The sequence below is a fragment of the Trachurus trachurus genome (genome assembly GCF_905171665.1).
Source record: "Trachurus trachurus genome assembly, chromosome: 21".
NCBI lineage: Eukaryota > Metazoa > Chordata > Actinopteri > Carangiformes > Carangidae > Trachurus > Trachurus trachurus.
The window spans coordinates 25,214,631-25,229,998 of NC_139899.1; the positions used below are offsets into that span (position 1 = coordinate 25,214,631).

At 42.0% G+C, this 15,368-nt stretch overlaps 1 protein-coding gene across 1 annotated transcript in view; it reads left to right on the plus strand.

Moving 5' to 3' along the window:
- The first annotated feature begins 12,647 nt into the window (after nucleotides 1-12,647).
- The window catches only part of man1a2 (mannosidase, alpha, class 1A, member 2), a 176,703-nt gene continuing 173,982 nt past the window's right edge, over nucleotides 12,648-15,368 (plus strand). Inside the window, exons 1-2 of the mRNA XM_083997156.1 lie at nucleotides 12,648-12,896; nucleotides 14,713-15,307. Of these exons, the coding sequence (XP_083853282.1) occupies nucleotides 14,994-15,307 (314 nt within the window). The 5' untranslated portion in view covers nucleotides 12,648-12,896; nucleotides 14,713-14,993. The remainder of the gene's footprint in view (nucleotides 12,897-14,712; nucleotides 15,308-15,368) is intronic.

Consider the following 15,368-nt stretch of genomic DNA (forward strand, 5'->3'; position numbering starts at 1 on the left):
AAACAAAATGCAAAAGAGACGTCAAAACCAAAAGAAGAACAATGTGAGCTGAAAGTTCAACATCACTAAAATGCAGCAAAATTATAATACCGGTATACTATATTTGATCATATGTATTTAATTGAAGGGCTGATGTCTACTCTGGTGCCATATACTGTTACTGGTGCATTCAGGAGCTCATGGAGAGAATAGGACATGAATGAGCTGGAAGCCGCTGTGCCTGTAGATCCTCCAAGGATTATTCACACTGTTCAGGATGTGAAACACACACACACACACACAATCCTATGCTGCAGGTGTGTCGAGACCTTCTTCTTTTTTTCTTTTTTTTTACATTTCAATCTCGGATGGTTTATCATTGTTATTAAAATCTGCACACAATGGGGTTCCTCCTGGTTTCATTAAGACGCCATGCAGCTCCAGCTCCGTGTGCCCTCTGGTGAAGAAGCTTTATCTGGGAAATAGTGTGAGCTCAGTCGGCCTCCTCTTCAGAATACAAAGCTGCTGCTCTCCAGAGGCTGTGACACAACCACTGACTTATAACCACAAACACAAAACCTCAGGAGACTCAACGCCTCTGTGTATTTCCCTGTGATCTTGCCTGTTCCCTTTATCGCAACTGAGTTCACAGAGTCGGTGTGATTCTTTATATGATGATGCAAACTTGTAGAAAACCTTCACCTGTTCCATCTGTGGTCCAAGATCTTCACGAAGACACTGTGAAATATTTTATTTTTCACACACTGACTGTACATTAATTCATCCATATGTCGAATCTTTCTTGTTTCTTGTGCCTGTACAATCAAATAAACTTACTAATTTATCAAGTTTGAACTACTTCAACCAAACCAACAGGGAATATTTGCCTGTTTCTTCCAAGCATGCCCTTCAAAATAAAAGTCACACATGATAGTACAGCAGTATTATTTTGTGTGTGCAGCAGATGGAAAGGCCGCCACCTCTTTCTTAAAAGGACAAATTGCATCTTATCCTCATGTTCACCCGTATAAAAACGACACAGTTGCTGCACTCTGAACAGCATTTCGATCTCGTAAACACTATTAAACAAACTCAGCCCTTGTAAACGGAAAAACACACCACAAAGATTTTTAATTAAATCTTGCTGTTATTTGAGTGGTAATGTTTATTGCTGACACCAGTGACTAATATTAACATAAAACCCTGTTTTTCTGCAGCAGAGCAATTAGTAAGTTGTTTCTAAAGTGAAAAAAGTGCCAAACACTTCACATTTTTCATGAATATATATGAATTTAACTCTAGAGAGACTTTAAATCAAGCTGAAACTGTAAAAAAAAAAAAAAAAAGTGTGGAGATAACGTTTCCCTGACATCCCTAGTAGCACTTCAATGCATCACTAATTCATAGTGATTTGCAGCAAACACACTAGAGAGCTGTTATCTCACCCTCCCTCGGCTGCTTCATATTTAAACACCTTTACTGCAGTTCCTCTGTGAACCAGCAGGTGGCAAGAGAGAGCCGCTCTTCCCTGCCTGCTCTTCCAGAACTAATGATCTTGTCCCTCTGCTTGTGACATTAAGTTTTCCGAGCTTGTTCTTACAAATCATTCATAATCAGCCTCCACCGGAGCCGCAGCCGCCCTGCGCTAAGAGGAGCTCCTGATGAATACTGCATTATCATGAAAAATGTCTTAAGCGGTTAAAGATTGACTCTCTCTTCTATGAATGTTTGATGAATGGGGACCTGTTCCACTAAAACCCATCACACAGGAAGTTCCATCACCAGTGTCGGTGGTGGTGACTCTGCTTAATCAAACACAGTAATTCAGTTAGAGCAAATTGGAAATGACCGATTACCTGACTGTCTGTTTGAACGCCAGTCAAAGCCGAGAGGGGGAGAGAGGGAGTGTAGCTACTGCTGGAAACTGGAGGTCACACACACACACACAGAGACACACACACAGGTACAGCAGAGTGTGGGTTAAAGATGATGGAGTGGTTCAACACCTGCCTTTATTATTGATTTCCTTCTTCTTTCAGTTCAGTTCCTCCCTACCTCCAGTGGCCTCAGTCCAATAGGATCTGAGCCCACTGACACACAAAAAAACACACACATAGGCTACACAATACACACACACACACACCCGTGAACACACGCGTCATCACATTGAGCAATGACAGTGCACTGCAAATGGCAGCATGCTAACTGCTGCTGCGCACCCCAGAGAGAAGGACTTATGCCAGACCTCATAAACCTCCTTCACCCTCCATTGAGCTCCCAAGTAATGTACCTTGAGCCAACGATCATGATACAATATTGTCTCACAGACAAGAGACATATTTTCTTATGTTTAATCTTTTTACACAAGGGGCTTTTTATATAATATATATTTTCATGGTTTTCCTGCTACGCTTTTCCAGAGAACCGTTATAGAAACTACAGCACTACTGTCGATGAGCCTGCATTTATCTTTTAGCATCTCAACAGGAAACCAGAGGGAAAGTCTGCAAAATATCATTCTTATAATCATAATACAATTGATACAGCAATGCATTTGGGCATTTTACATCTTGTACATTCACATAATATGACACTATCTTATATGCCTGTCATATATGGCCATGTATGGGTATATTTATTGACAATATAACAATATTAGTGATATATCACATGTTATATACATTTATGATGATAAAAGCATGTGGTTTCAGGGTGTTTTGTAAATTTGATGCTCCCCAGGTGAGCTGTTAGTGTTTAAGAAGACCTGTGGCCCTTCTCTGAGCAGATTTGATAAATAAAATCAAAACCTTAAAGTGACTACTAGGCTATAGCTGGTTGTAACGGGGGATTTACGTTTTATTATCTCTGTCTCTGCAGAGCTCTGGGCCTGTTGGAGGCGATAAGGAAGACACTAAGGTAGGTGAAGGAGATAACTTTAACAGATCTTCAGGCCAAAACAAGAATCTGTTTTTTGTGTGTTTTTTTTTTATCTGTCCCTTTAGATTTTACTCTGGGTGTGAAGGAGCTATTTAGCAACATAGCTAATAATAGCATTATGTGTGTTTACTCACTGTCTAGAAGAAATGTTGTGAACTGAGTATCATACTTCATTCCTTTACTCACCAAGAGCTGTTCCTAATGGTGCTAATTTATTCTGCTGAAGCTAGCATGCTAACCAGCTAGCTACACCAGCCTAATTAAACTGTTTGATCATTTTCCGATACCGAGTCAGTGTCAGCCCCTTGCTGATAAACACAGTAAAACTCCCAAATAGCGGGGCGCAGTGGTTAAGGCGACACTGTAGCCATGTCGAGGCTACAGTCCTCAACGCAGGCGTCCCCGGTTCGAATCCCGCGTCGGGCAGACCTTTCCTGCATGTCATTCCCCCTCTCTCTGCCTCCCCCTTTCCTGTCTATCTCACTATGTGCTGTCAAATAAAGGCAAAAATGCCAAAAAAATATACTTAAAACAAAAAAAAAAACTCCCAAATAGTTGCATTAAAGCAGAAGTAAGCGATCCGGTCGTTTTGGCTAATGCTGCGTTCCAGGCCGGCTTTTGAAACCGTAAATTACAGCTTCAAGTCACAACTTACGACTTTGTAGCGTTCCAGGCAACCCACTCGTGTTTTTCCGACCTGTTTTGCCTGTGAAAGTCACTATAACGGCCACTCATAACTTCTGACCCGTGAACTCGTACCGGATCGAACTGGTACGACTTCAGAGGTTCGGAAAAACACAAATTACGAGTTGCCTTGAACGCACCATAACAGTCCTCGTCCCTACGTCGCCACATTCACGGCGTTCCTTGGCTGCACACACAGCCCTGCATGCCGTTCTCTCTCCTCATTGGATAAAAACTGTAGGATACGAGAAAAGTTTTCTCCTCGGCTCAGAGCAGAGCAGAGGGACTGACAGACCCGTGATTCCGTCCAAACACTCCATGTAAGTGATTGCTGTCGGAAGATAGAACTATTTAAGACTTATATTAACACAAAAATATTGCTCACTTCTGCTTTAAAGGGATAGTTCAACATTTTGGCAAATTGGCCCATTGCCATAATCGCTATAGTCATAGCAGTAGGTTCGTTACCTTTATTTGTCGGTGTAAGCTATTTTTAGAACGGAGGAGCGGAGCGGCAGGCTGTTCAGAGCTACACTATGGAGGCTAATGGAATTTCTTGGTTTCCCTCATCAAACTCATCAAATACAAAATCCCAAAACTCCAAAACGCTTTCGTGGACAAGTTGTGAGCTGCACAATCACCACGCTATGAGATAATAATAGAACGTTACGAGACAGAGTTGTTTTAGAGGTAAATTCATGCAAAACCGCTGATGCGCGTTGCGTTCAGGGACAGTTTTTCAGCAAGCAGACTCTGTATTTACCTCGAAAACGGCTCCGTTTCGTAACGTTCTATTATTATCTCATAGCGTGGTGATTGTGCAGCTCACAACTTGTCCACGAAAGCGTTTTGGAGTTTTGGGATTTTGTATTTGATGAGTTTGATGAGGGAAACCAAGAAATTCCATTAGCCTCCATAGTGTAGCTCTGAGCAGCCTGCCGCTCCGCTCCTCCGTTCTAAAAATAGCTTACACCGACAAATAAAGGTAACGAACCTACTGCTATGACTATAGCAATTATGGCAATGGGCCAATTTGCCAAAATGTTGAACTATCCCTTTAAAGGTGTTCAGAAGTGGTTGTTTGTCCTGTTTGTCCCACCTCCTTCCACGACGAGTTTCCGCACAAGTTTACACAAGTAAGGAAAACGAATTTGATTGGCCGTTTTCGAGTGGATGGGATATTCAATGTTTGGGGCGGGACTGGGCGGGACACAGTGTTTCGAAGGAATTTTGACTAAGGAATTTGATTGAATGTTGTCCAGCTCGGGGTGTGTAGGCTATGTGTCTATGTTAGAGCTTGCTAAATTAGCTAGCTAGGCTAAGTGATGGACCGCGGGTTACTCGCTGTCAAAGCTTTCTGGTTTTTCTCAGACGTTTGATTGACGGATGACGGATCCTGATATCATTGGCTGATGAATCATGAGCAGCAATGCATAATTCGTGCTCATGCATTATCCAATGTTTAAAAAACTACTCCACCTCATCCCGGATTTACTCGAAAATAGAATTTTGCACAAAGTTTGGGCTACATCGTTTTATAGATGAGTGATTACACCAATTTTAAGAGCCATAGTGGGATCAAATTCAATTTTCTTTTCTGAACACCTTTAACACTGTTGTGGGCCACTTTAGTTTCAGTTCATACCAGTCCATGTGCAAAAGGAAATAACAAAATCTAAAAAAAAAAAAAGAAAGAAAGAAAGAAATAGGTCAGGTAGCTACTTTTACTTGTTGATGCTGTCAGCTATTGCAGACAACTGCTGTAGCTGATATTTATGTAAAACTAACCTTGAAAAAGATCAGAAGTGGTCAGTTGTTCGGTCATCCTCTTATTATAAAAAACAAACAAAAAGAATTAGTCTACTTAACCTTAAAAGTGACTCAGCACATATAAAGGGAAAGGGGAATAAAATTGCTGGTAACCCACTATAGCATCATGTAACCTCAAAGCCAGTGTTGTGACAGCACCTGACATCCTTTATCACCAGGCTGCAAGAGACAGCACAGGCCTCTGTCATTGTCAAGGCAGGAAACACACGCACACACACACACACACACACACACACACACACACACACACACACACACACACACACACACACACACACACACACACACACACACACACACACACACACACACACACACACACACACATCATACGCTGTATATTGAAGGTCAAGTGAAATTCCCACTAGGATCTCTAGCAGTATAAACACGGGTTTACATAGATGCCTTTTGGAGAATCCCTGTGTGTTGAGTTTTGAATAATTCATCATGATTAGTATGTTGTCAATAATTCATATACTGTAGCCGCACACTACACTATAGTTTCCAGGGTAACGCAGGGATAACAAACCCTCTCTCACATACAAGACTTGGTCAGTGAAAGCAGTGAAGCTCTGACAAAAGCTCCTTTCAAGATAAAAGTATAACCAACTGCAAACCCAGGGCTTCAACTGACAGTAGAAATGCTAAAAAGGAATCAGTGTTTGGGTCTGAGAACAACAAACCCTCCTTCAATATAACATTACATGTATATATGTATGAGAGTGTGATCAACAGAGGCTAAAAAAGAGACTGCAGGTCATTCAGGTTGAGCACTGTGCAACCTGATTACAGACAAAGAGGTTATAGGCTGCAGTCACAGCAGTAATAAACTTACTCAGCTCTAAATGGAGCCTAACCAGCTCCTGCTACAAAACAGTGGAGTTGGTAAGAGCCAATAAAGCCTGTTTGTTTTAGATCTACCGTGGTCTACGCTCACGGACTTGCAGCTGCTGATGGAACAAGACGAGGAACCTTGGTTTTTTTTTTTTTTTCCAACTGCACAGTGCACACCCATCCATCCTTTACTGAAAAAGATTACATCTACATAAAATCAGCAACTCAATCTTACGAGGGATGGAGTGAATCGAGACAGAGCAAAGTACCTCGCTTCATATACGTAGGCACTGAAGAGTAAAATACTGTCCAATATATATATACACAGCCTCAGAAATAACCTTCACCGTGGCCATGACGATAAATTCTGACGGTGACATGTCAATTCAATGTTTGACTGTCGTGAAAGTGCAGAAATAAAAGGACACGGGATAAGGGCACCGTGGTGTGGTGTTAAAACGGAAGGTTAATAATAATAATAATGAGGATTTTAGATGGACCCTGGTTGTTTTTAATGCGTATTTGTTTGATGCCTCACAAATCCACTTTATTTCAATGGCAAGTGCACACCTAAAATATGCTACCATAAAAATAACACACATAAAACAAAATAAACGCCCCAAATCACAAAACAATAGAAATACCAGAGCTTTTTGAATTCATTTTACCCCAGCTGCTCATCGTTATGTATGTAATATGCATTTCTGATTGTTTGTTTTTTACCCTTGTGTTTCATATGTTGGGCATGTTTTTGTTTTCTCGCCTGAATCTCTCTGCCTGCCGTCTAAATTTCCTCTCTTTTTCTATTTCAGGTTAAATGAATATGTGAAAGCCACTTTGGGGGGTGTTTTGTTTCTCATCTCATCTGCATTTCAGGAGCTTTATTGTGAAATGAGGCTCCTGTGAACTGAAAAGTGGCACATCTGCTCTCGACAATGGGTAATATGAAGGCATGCTGCTGACTGTCTGGGGCTCTGCTTACAAAACTACAGCACAACAGCCAAGTTTTGGTTTTCGCTACTTTCTGAACTTTTCCGAATGATGAAATTATTCCAAATATTTAGGAAAGAACTGCAAAAACACCCCCCAACAACAAGTAAGTAATCAAACAGTGCAAAAGACATTGGTTTTTACATTTATTGCAATAGTTGAGGCATATAAATATTTAAAATCTCATCTGTAAAATCTGTTTTCACTTCTGAAATGTTATGTTCTAAGTCCTTTAAGGGGAATTTAAACAAAGCACTGAAATCATTGAGGATTAAAAAGTCTTTATCTCATCTCTTATCTTATCTCTGCACCATGTGCTCTACAGAGCCATGTGGACAGAGTTTATCTACCCATCATGCCACACTCTCCGCAGGGACTCATGATCACTTTGTGAGAAAGCTCAGCATTGCACAATTAACTGGAAAGTCAAAAGTCAGGAGTTGCATCGTTGAACCCGTCCTCAGTACATTTAACATTTTCCTCTGGTCGCCCCATGTCCACCAGAGCCAGAGAGGTCACAGTTTGACCTTACCGGAGCACGGACAGGCCAGTTCCCTCAGGAGGTCTGGCACAAGAAGCACAACTCAACACTTCACACTGTCAAGTAAAGGAGCTGGAGGACACGCAGCCTCTGGTTTGGTTTACCAGGTGGGTAATGTCACTTGGTGAGTTTTTTTTTTGCTTATTCCTCAATGTTTCCTGAAAATATATGGAATGAGTGTTTTGTCTCTGCAGCGTTGTTCTTTTTGGGGTGTGAAATGTGTGATAACTTCTCTCCAGTCCATCCATCCCTTTGACAATGATAATCAAAGATGCATTGAAGCAAAGGACACCCTCCCTCCTCACAGCACCACACATCCTCCTTCTCTGCAACTTGGCTGTGATTTGGAAGCTGTCAGCTTTTTTGTGCCCGCTCAGCTCTTTGGAGATTTTTGTGTGTGCGTGTGTGTGTGTGCGTGTGTGTGTCCGTCCATTGCATTCACTATACGGCCCTGCTGGCGCCAAACTCAACCGGTCCTCCTTGGTGATGACTGTGTGTGTATGATGACGAGGTGAGTCATAGAGATGCCTGTCAGATTGGAGGTCTTTGCCGTGTCAACCACTTCTGCACGCTGCTGCAGCATTGCCACTAATTCACTCACTGAGGGATGTCCTGTAAATCAGTCGCCCCCGGTACGTGGTCCTGATGTTGCTGCGGAGAGAGCGTGGTCACAGCCATCAGCAGCTCAAGGACCAGCTGATGGACTCGGGGGCAGGCTGTCTCTCCACACTCAGCAAAATGTTGGGACTGTCTTTGCGGCTGTAGTATATACGTGGATAGATTACCTGTCAGAGAAAAGCTCACTTTGGTATGTGGGCTGACAGTATCACAGTGCAGCCTAACTGCCTGCTAAGCTCTTCTTCAATATGGAGCGGTCACATTGAAAAGAGAAAAGGAGAAGAAATACAATCCCGCTTTTCAAAGACAGAGCCTTGGTTGTGAAGTGGGTGAAGGTATTTTAATGAGCTCCTTTCATTTGTTGAGACAGAGAGAGAAATGTACTGGTTATATAAGATGAATGTAGATCTATAGGCTATCATATATGCCAATGATTTTCAAAGTATAAAATAAAATAGGCTATGAAATAAAAACAAAATATGAAATAGGCCTATAATATGTAATAAATATGATTTAATATTTAAAACAACTCATTATGATCCAGTAGAGGTACAATTAATGTTCTTTATGGTCTTCTAAACATTACAAGGGAGTCCAAAGCCAGAGAGAGAGAGAGAGAGAGAGACAACATTAAGGCAGATGTGAGATACCATTTTGTAGGTGTTTAATACTGAACAAATTATTAATTTTAAAACAAGAGTATGTGTGTTGAGCCACACTAAAACAAACACAATGTAGATTTCAGCTAACTGCTAAAGACACCGTGCTAACAGGCTCATTAAGATTAAACTATATTCAGCAGGAATAATGTTTAGCATCTTTACCATTTTAGTTTAGCAGCATGTTAGCATTAGCTAATTATCAGACACAAAGTAGAGCTTAGGCTGATGGTCATGCCATTAGTTTTGTAGTGAACAAATTATCAGTTGATTAAATCGAGACTAAGCGTGAACAGTGGTGCTTTCAGCTAAATGCCAATGCCATCATGACAATACTAATATGTTCATTATCCTACTAGTTTAGAAATGTAACAATAAGGTTAATTAGCTTTAAACACTAAGGGTGGTGATGATGCTATTAGTTTTGTATTGAACAAATGATTAGTTCATTTATTTCAAGACTAATGAAGACTAAAGCTAAAGTCACCATGACAACACGCTCATGTGATGCTGACATACCAATGATATTCAGCAGAAATTATGTTTAGCATGTTCACTAACATGTTAACATTAAACACAAGGTAGCCTACAGATGGAGCTGATGTAGCCCACAATTAGTTTTGCAGTAGGCTAGGCCTATATGAACAAATGAATGGTTTATTTAAACAATAGAAAGAGAGAAATGCTAACAGAGACAAAGCTCCTCTTAGCAAAATGTTAAATGTTCTCATAAAGATGGTGATATACAGTGGTGATATTCAACAGGAATAATGTTTAGGATCATCATCATCTGAGCTTAGTGGTAACATTTGTTTATTAGCCCTAGTAGAGACTTGGTTGATGGTTGATATATTTTTTAATTGATGAAAAGCCGGGGGATCACTTGAGTTTTTATGAATCATCCTCAGTACACCGTGGGTGCCAAATGTGATGGCAATCTATCCAATAAATATCAGGACATTTCACTTAAAAACCAAAAATGGCAACCTCATGGTGGTGCAAGAGGTCAGGGGATCACATTGCCAAGTCCCAGAGGTTCACTTCTACCAATTAAATGGCTTTCGACTAAAAATTCATCGGCTACATCTCTCTCCGCTGTCCCATCTACACTCTGGATACTCCACAGACCTGGCTGTAAAAAGGTTTCACCAGAATTACTTTTTCACCAACAAAATAGCCCCCATTGAAAACTGTTCAGAGGCTGTCACAGCGGTGCTACAACAGTACTTTTTCTTTTCTGCACACACCCACTAACTGATGCTCAAGGCCTGCGAGACCCTCTCATGCTTTCAATCGTCCGTCTCAGAATAATAGGTGCTTATGTTGAAATGGTGGGTTTTACGTTTATATGGTCGTCTTGTATTCTCCTCCTGCTCTACTGGAGTGGAAAGACTGTGGGACAAATCATGGTTACCTTTGTCCGCGGCGGCCTAAGTCTTAAACGGTTTCTGGTTCAGCCAGGTTTGTGGCCCGCCCCCAAGTCACACCACAGGAAAGCCAGCTATTCAACAGCAGGAGAAGTGTCATCGCTGAGGTTTCTAACAAATTACACCCTTCAGTTGCGGAGAAAGCCGAGTGAGCTCTTGGCTGGGAGAGTGTTCTTGGCCAGGGTGAAGGGAAAACTGCTCTAAGACTGGAAGAAACGCTCCTGAAAGCAAAGTGACACCTGTCTCATATTCAGCGGTGCCCCTCTGATGAAGAAAAAAAAATAAGACAGAGCATTAGTTGTCATGGTTTAAAAAAAAAGGGAAGGAAAGCTCGCTGCTATATACGCCCGAGGGACTAATATGATAAACTATGTCCTTCCTTCCACCAGAGCTCATGTTGCATTTGATGAGATTATTCAGTTTTGTGTGATTAGGCCTACTGTGTATGATGTATGTATAGATACAGGCAATGTGGTGAATAGAGCATTGTGTCTGTGAAACATCTGCTGAGTTTTCTCCCTGACATCTCACTTTATTTGCTTAAGTGTCTGCAAAACAGTGAATCGTAAAGTTAATAAGTGTCTTGTACTGTTACACAACAAATCAAATTGAATAGTGTTAAAAAAAAAAAGATGTTGGAGCTTGAGGGTGAACACAGTGATTTAGTATTTCTCCTGCTCCTGCATGTAGTTGTGACTCTTAGAAAATTTTAAAAACGAAAGGTCAAAATTGAAGCAGAGGACGCCTAAGTGGGGATTTAAGCTACTCCATTTCCCATAATGCAACTAGCTGGCTCCAAAAGTAAAACAATCCCTTTATGCTTGAAGGTCCAAATTTAGAGCAGAAGATAACATGGTTATTTTAATATACGAAACTCCTAGTGAGTTACATAAGGTGCCACAACAAAAGAGTAGTTTGATTGTAGTTGTGCATAGCATTTCATATCAATTAACATAATATTTACACACAAATGTAGCCTATAGTGCGGTTACACCACTGAATAATTTGTACCGTTTGTTCCTACTCTACAGGGCTCTAATTTATAAATATTGAACTCACTAACTTTGGCTAAATGAATTGAAATTTCTTCATCCACTGAATAATTCTCACAAAGTAGGTTATTATAACTAGTTTAACAAAACTGAGTCTGGGGGGGGGGTTACATGATTCGAGCAAATTCATTGAAATGTTCAGAAGTGGAAAGTAACTAAGTGTATTTACATGTGTAGCCTACAATCTCGATGAATTGGATTTTCTAAACCTAAAAAAAGAAAATAAATTAAGATACAGATTTTTTTTTAAAGCACTTCATTTATATCCCTTTTTCAGGTTACAGAACACAAATAAATAACAATCAACCCCGCTCACAAGACCAAAGAGAACAGAAAAGCAATATATATGAATGAATTGAATGAATGAATGAAATTTTTTTTTCCGTGTCATGCCACCACTGTGACCCATCCCATATGAGATTACAAGACACATTTAATGACAAATACAAAAAAAAGACTAGACAGTCCTTCCTGTTGGTGTTACCTGCCACACAGGTGTGACATAAATAAACATAACATTACACACTTTCAGTATTCAACTATATATCGCTCTTCGTCTCATTGCCCAAGCCTTTTCAAGAAATAAAGAAAATGCAAAAATATTCAAATGAAAAAGATATTTTAGCTCTCAGCATCGTCTAACCACACAAATTCGTTATTTGGATCTACTTTACTAAACATTTTTTGTCTTATAGAGTCATAAAAAGACAGTAGAGTAGAACACAAAATGAATTTCATTCTCCACCTCTTGGATGTCACATAAATTAGTAAATTACAGTGTTAGATGTACACTCACATATATTTAGCTACTTACAACGTAAAGGGAAAAAACCATTCACATATCAAATAGTACAGAGGTTTAAACTATTGTCACTGATTTAGGGAGACGTACAGTCGTTCCCTCATCATATTCATAATAAATGATATGCATTTTTATTTTATTTATTTATTTCTACGTTATTTCTGCGAACGCAATTGGCAGACGGTCCTTTGATAAAGTCGGCAGGCTGAGTAGTTGATGCTGGATCACCGAGCAGCAACAACAGCAGCAGCAGCAGCAGCGGTGGCTCAGTCAGTCCGTCGCTGCAGTCCGACACAGCGGCCACTCAGCAGCGCGATGTGGCTCTGAGCTGACGGCGGGGCGCGCGGACGGACGGTTGCTTGGTTGGTTCAGTCGGAGCGAGCGAGCGGCGGCGGCGGCGGCGTTAACCGTTAACACCCGTGGACATGAGGAGGACGACGGCTTCTTCTTCCTCTTCTTCCTCCTCCTCCAAACGGCGGACCGGGACCGGGACCGGGACTCCTGACTGACTGCCATCGATTTTCAACCGTGCAAATGAGAAAGGTGGTGATGCAGCAGCGGCAGCGACAGCGGCAACAGCAGCAGCAGCAGCAGCAGCAGAGCGGCGTCCACACAACAGACCGCCTCTGTCACTTAGCTCCGTTAGCCACCTAGCTCGCTACTTAGCAACCTAGCTCGCTACTTAGCAACCTAGCCTACGAGCTAGCTGTAGGTTTCTGAGCTCAGCCGCTACTAGAGACACAGTTAATAGGCCTGCGAGCCCAAAAACACATATGTCGGAATATTATCACATCACTGAATCCACGTCTCCTTCCTTATTGAGTGCTATCCGGCTGTTTATTTTTATTTATTTATTTATTTGATTTTTTTTTTTTACCCGCTGCTAGCCCCATCGTTAGCCGAACAAGTTAGCCTAGCCTCTCGTTAGCTTGTTAGCTCTCGCAGACTGGCACTGCCACCACTGAATGAACTTGGTATTCAGTGTAGTAGCTAGAGAAGAGGAAGAAGAAACCGAGACGCCGTAGCAGCTGCATACAGGGGCGCAAGATAGAAAATAAATTATTATAATAATACATCGTCTCAGACATTAATAAAGGCGTTATAACGACGAGTCTTTTAAAGGGGGACTACTACTCGCTTTATATCCGTTACACGCTGCTGTGCACCGTTATGCCCTATGGCAACATGTATAGGTGCACAGCAGCTGATCCAAGTGCAAATGTAAGGAGGAAAAAGAAGGGTATAAGAGATAAGACTTCCTCCTTGTCTGTGTGTAATAGGGACTACAGCAATCAATAAGTCAGACCCATGTCTCCATATGCAACCAGAAGGGGTTGGTGGTGGTCTTATAGGGGTCTTATAACTACATGGGTTTTATTTACGCTTGAAGGCTTCCAACTAAGTCCTGGTTATACATATACAGTGATGCAGCGTACTTAGCTTGCATGTCCTGGCCCCTCTTGTAGAAAAAAAAAAAAAAAAAAGGTTTCCACACAACTGTGAATTGTCATTCCAGTCGACTCCGATGGCAGGAGGAGAGGGAGAGGAGGGGAGGGTGTTTGTATGGTCTGTATGTAGGCTGTTGTAGAGCTTGGTCTCCCATCTTCCATCCCGTTCAACCAACAACATGTTTATGTGCAAGCTTTTGTGGAAAACAAACATAGAAAGGCTGCCTGGCTTCATCCTGCAGTGTCGGTCGGTGCTGGTTGGCTGCATGGCAGAGGTGCCAAGAGTAGGAAGACTTATGCTATGCACAGAGGGCAGTTGTTGTTTGGTGGTGATGATCTCCGATATTGCACAGCCTCGTGATACCTTAAGCCTCTGGAAAATATGTTTATCATTTTTCACCCATGGTCAAAGGATTAAGTGTTTTGGTGAGTGTGACTGGGAGAGATTGTTTGTGTGTGTGTGTGTGTGTGTGTGTGTGGCAGGGTTATTTATGAGATGACACGTTGTTAAATTCACCGTAGCATGCAGGAGGATTGTTTTTTTTTTGGTAAAAAAAACTCTTAATATTCCAGCTCTCATGTGATATAGGACAACATGTGCGTGTGATTGTAATTCAATGCTGTTTGGCTCAATAGAAGCCCTGTCAGAGTGTTTGGCGAGATGTTGTGCTGCCGAGGTGGTGAGATGACAACTAAAAGGAAGGGACTATAAAGGAACGCAGCTCCTCTATATCCAGACGGAGCACAGATTAGAATAATACTGTCAATGTGGATGTAAGGTGTTTTAAAAATGAAGAGAGAGGGGGGAAAAAAAAGATCAGAGTTGTAAAAGAGAGAAATTGTGCTGAGTCTCTGGTAGCTGAGATGTAAATAGGCTTCTAACGCTTTATCTCTGATGTCCCTATTTCCAGAATCGTCATGAGCGTTCTCCTGCTGACCAGCCACTCCTTCACTGAGGGACCTCGGCCCTATTTGGTTTCTGGACTTACCGTCGCAGGCATGAGATAATAACGTCATCCAGCTGGTGCATGCTGCTGCAACAACTCCTGTGGCACTTGTAAACCCACCCTACCCTACCCCACCCCATCCTGCCCTGCCCTGCCCCCTAACCCAACCCAACCCAACCCCACCCTACCCTAACCCCCTTAACCCCTTACCCCGAAGCTAAGTTTTTAATTTCACCGATCACACCATGACGACGCCGGCTCTCCTGCCGCTGTCGGGCCGCAGGATACCCACCCTGTCACCGGGCGCCTCCTCCTTCCCGCACCACAGAGCGACGTTGAGGCTCTCCGAGAAGTTCATCCTCCTGCTCATCCTCAGTGCCTTCATCACCTTATGTTTCGGGGCCTTCTTCTTCCTCCCGGACAATTCCAAGCACAAGCGCTTTGACCTGGGCTTGGAGGACGTGCTCATCCCTCACATTGACTCGCCCAAAGAGGGGAAGCATGCCTCTGGACAGGTGGTCATACATGGACAGGGAGGACACGACGAGCACAGACATAGGTAAGTGACTTATTTTGATAAGAACTTTGCAACACGATTTCTTAAAAGGGGGGGCATATTA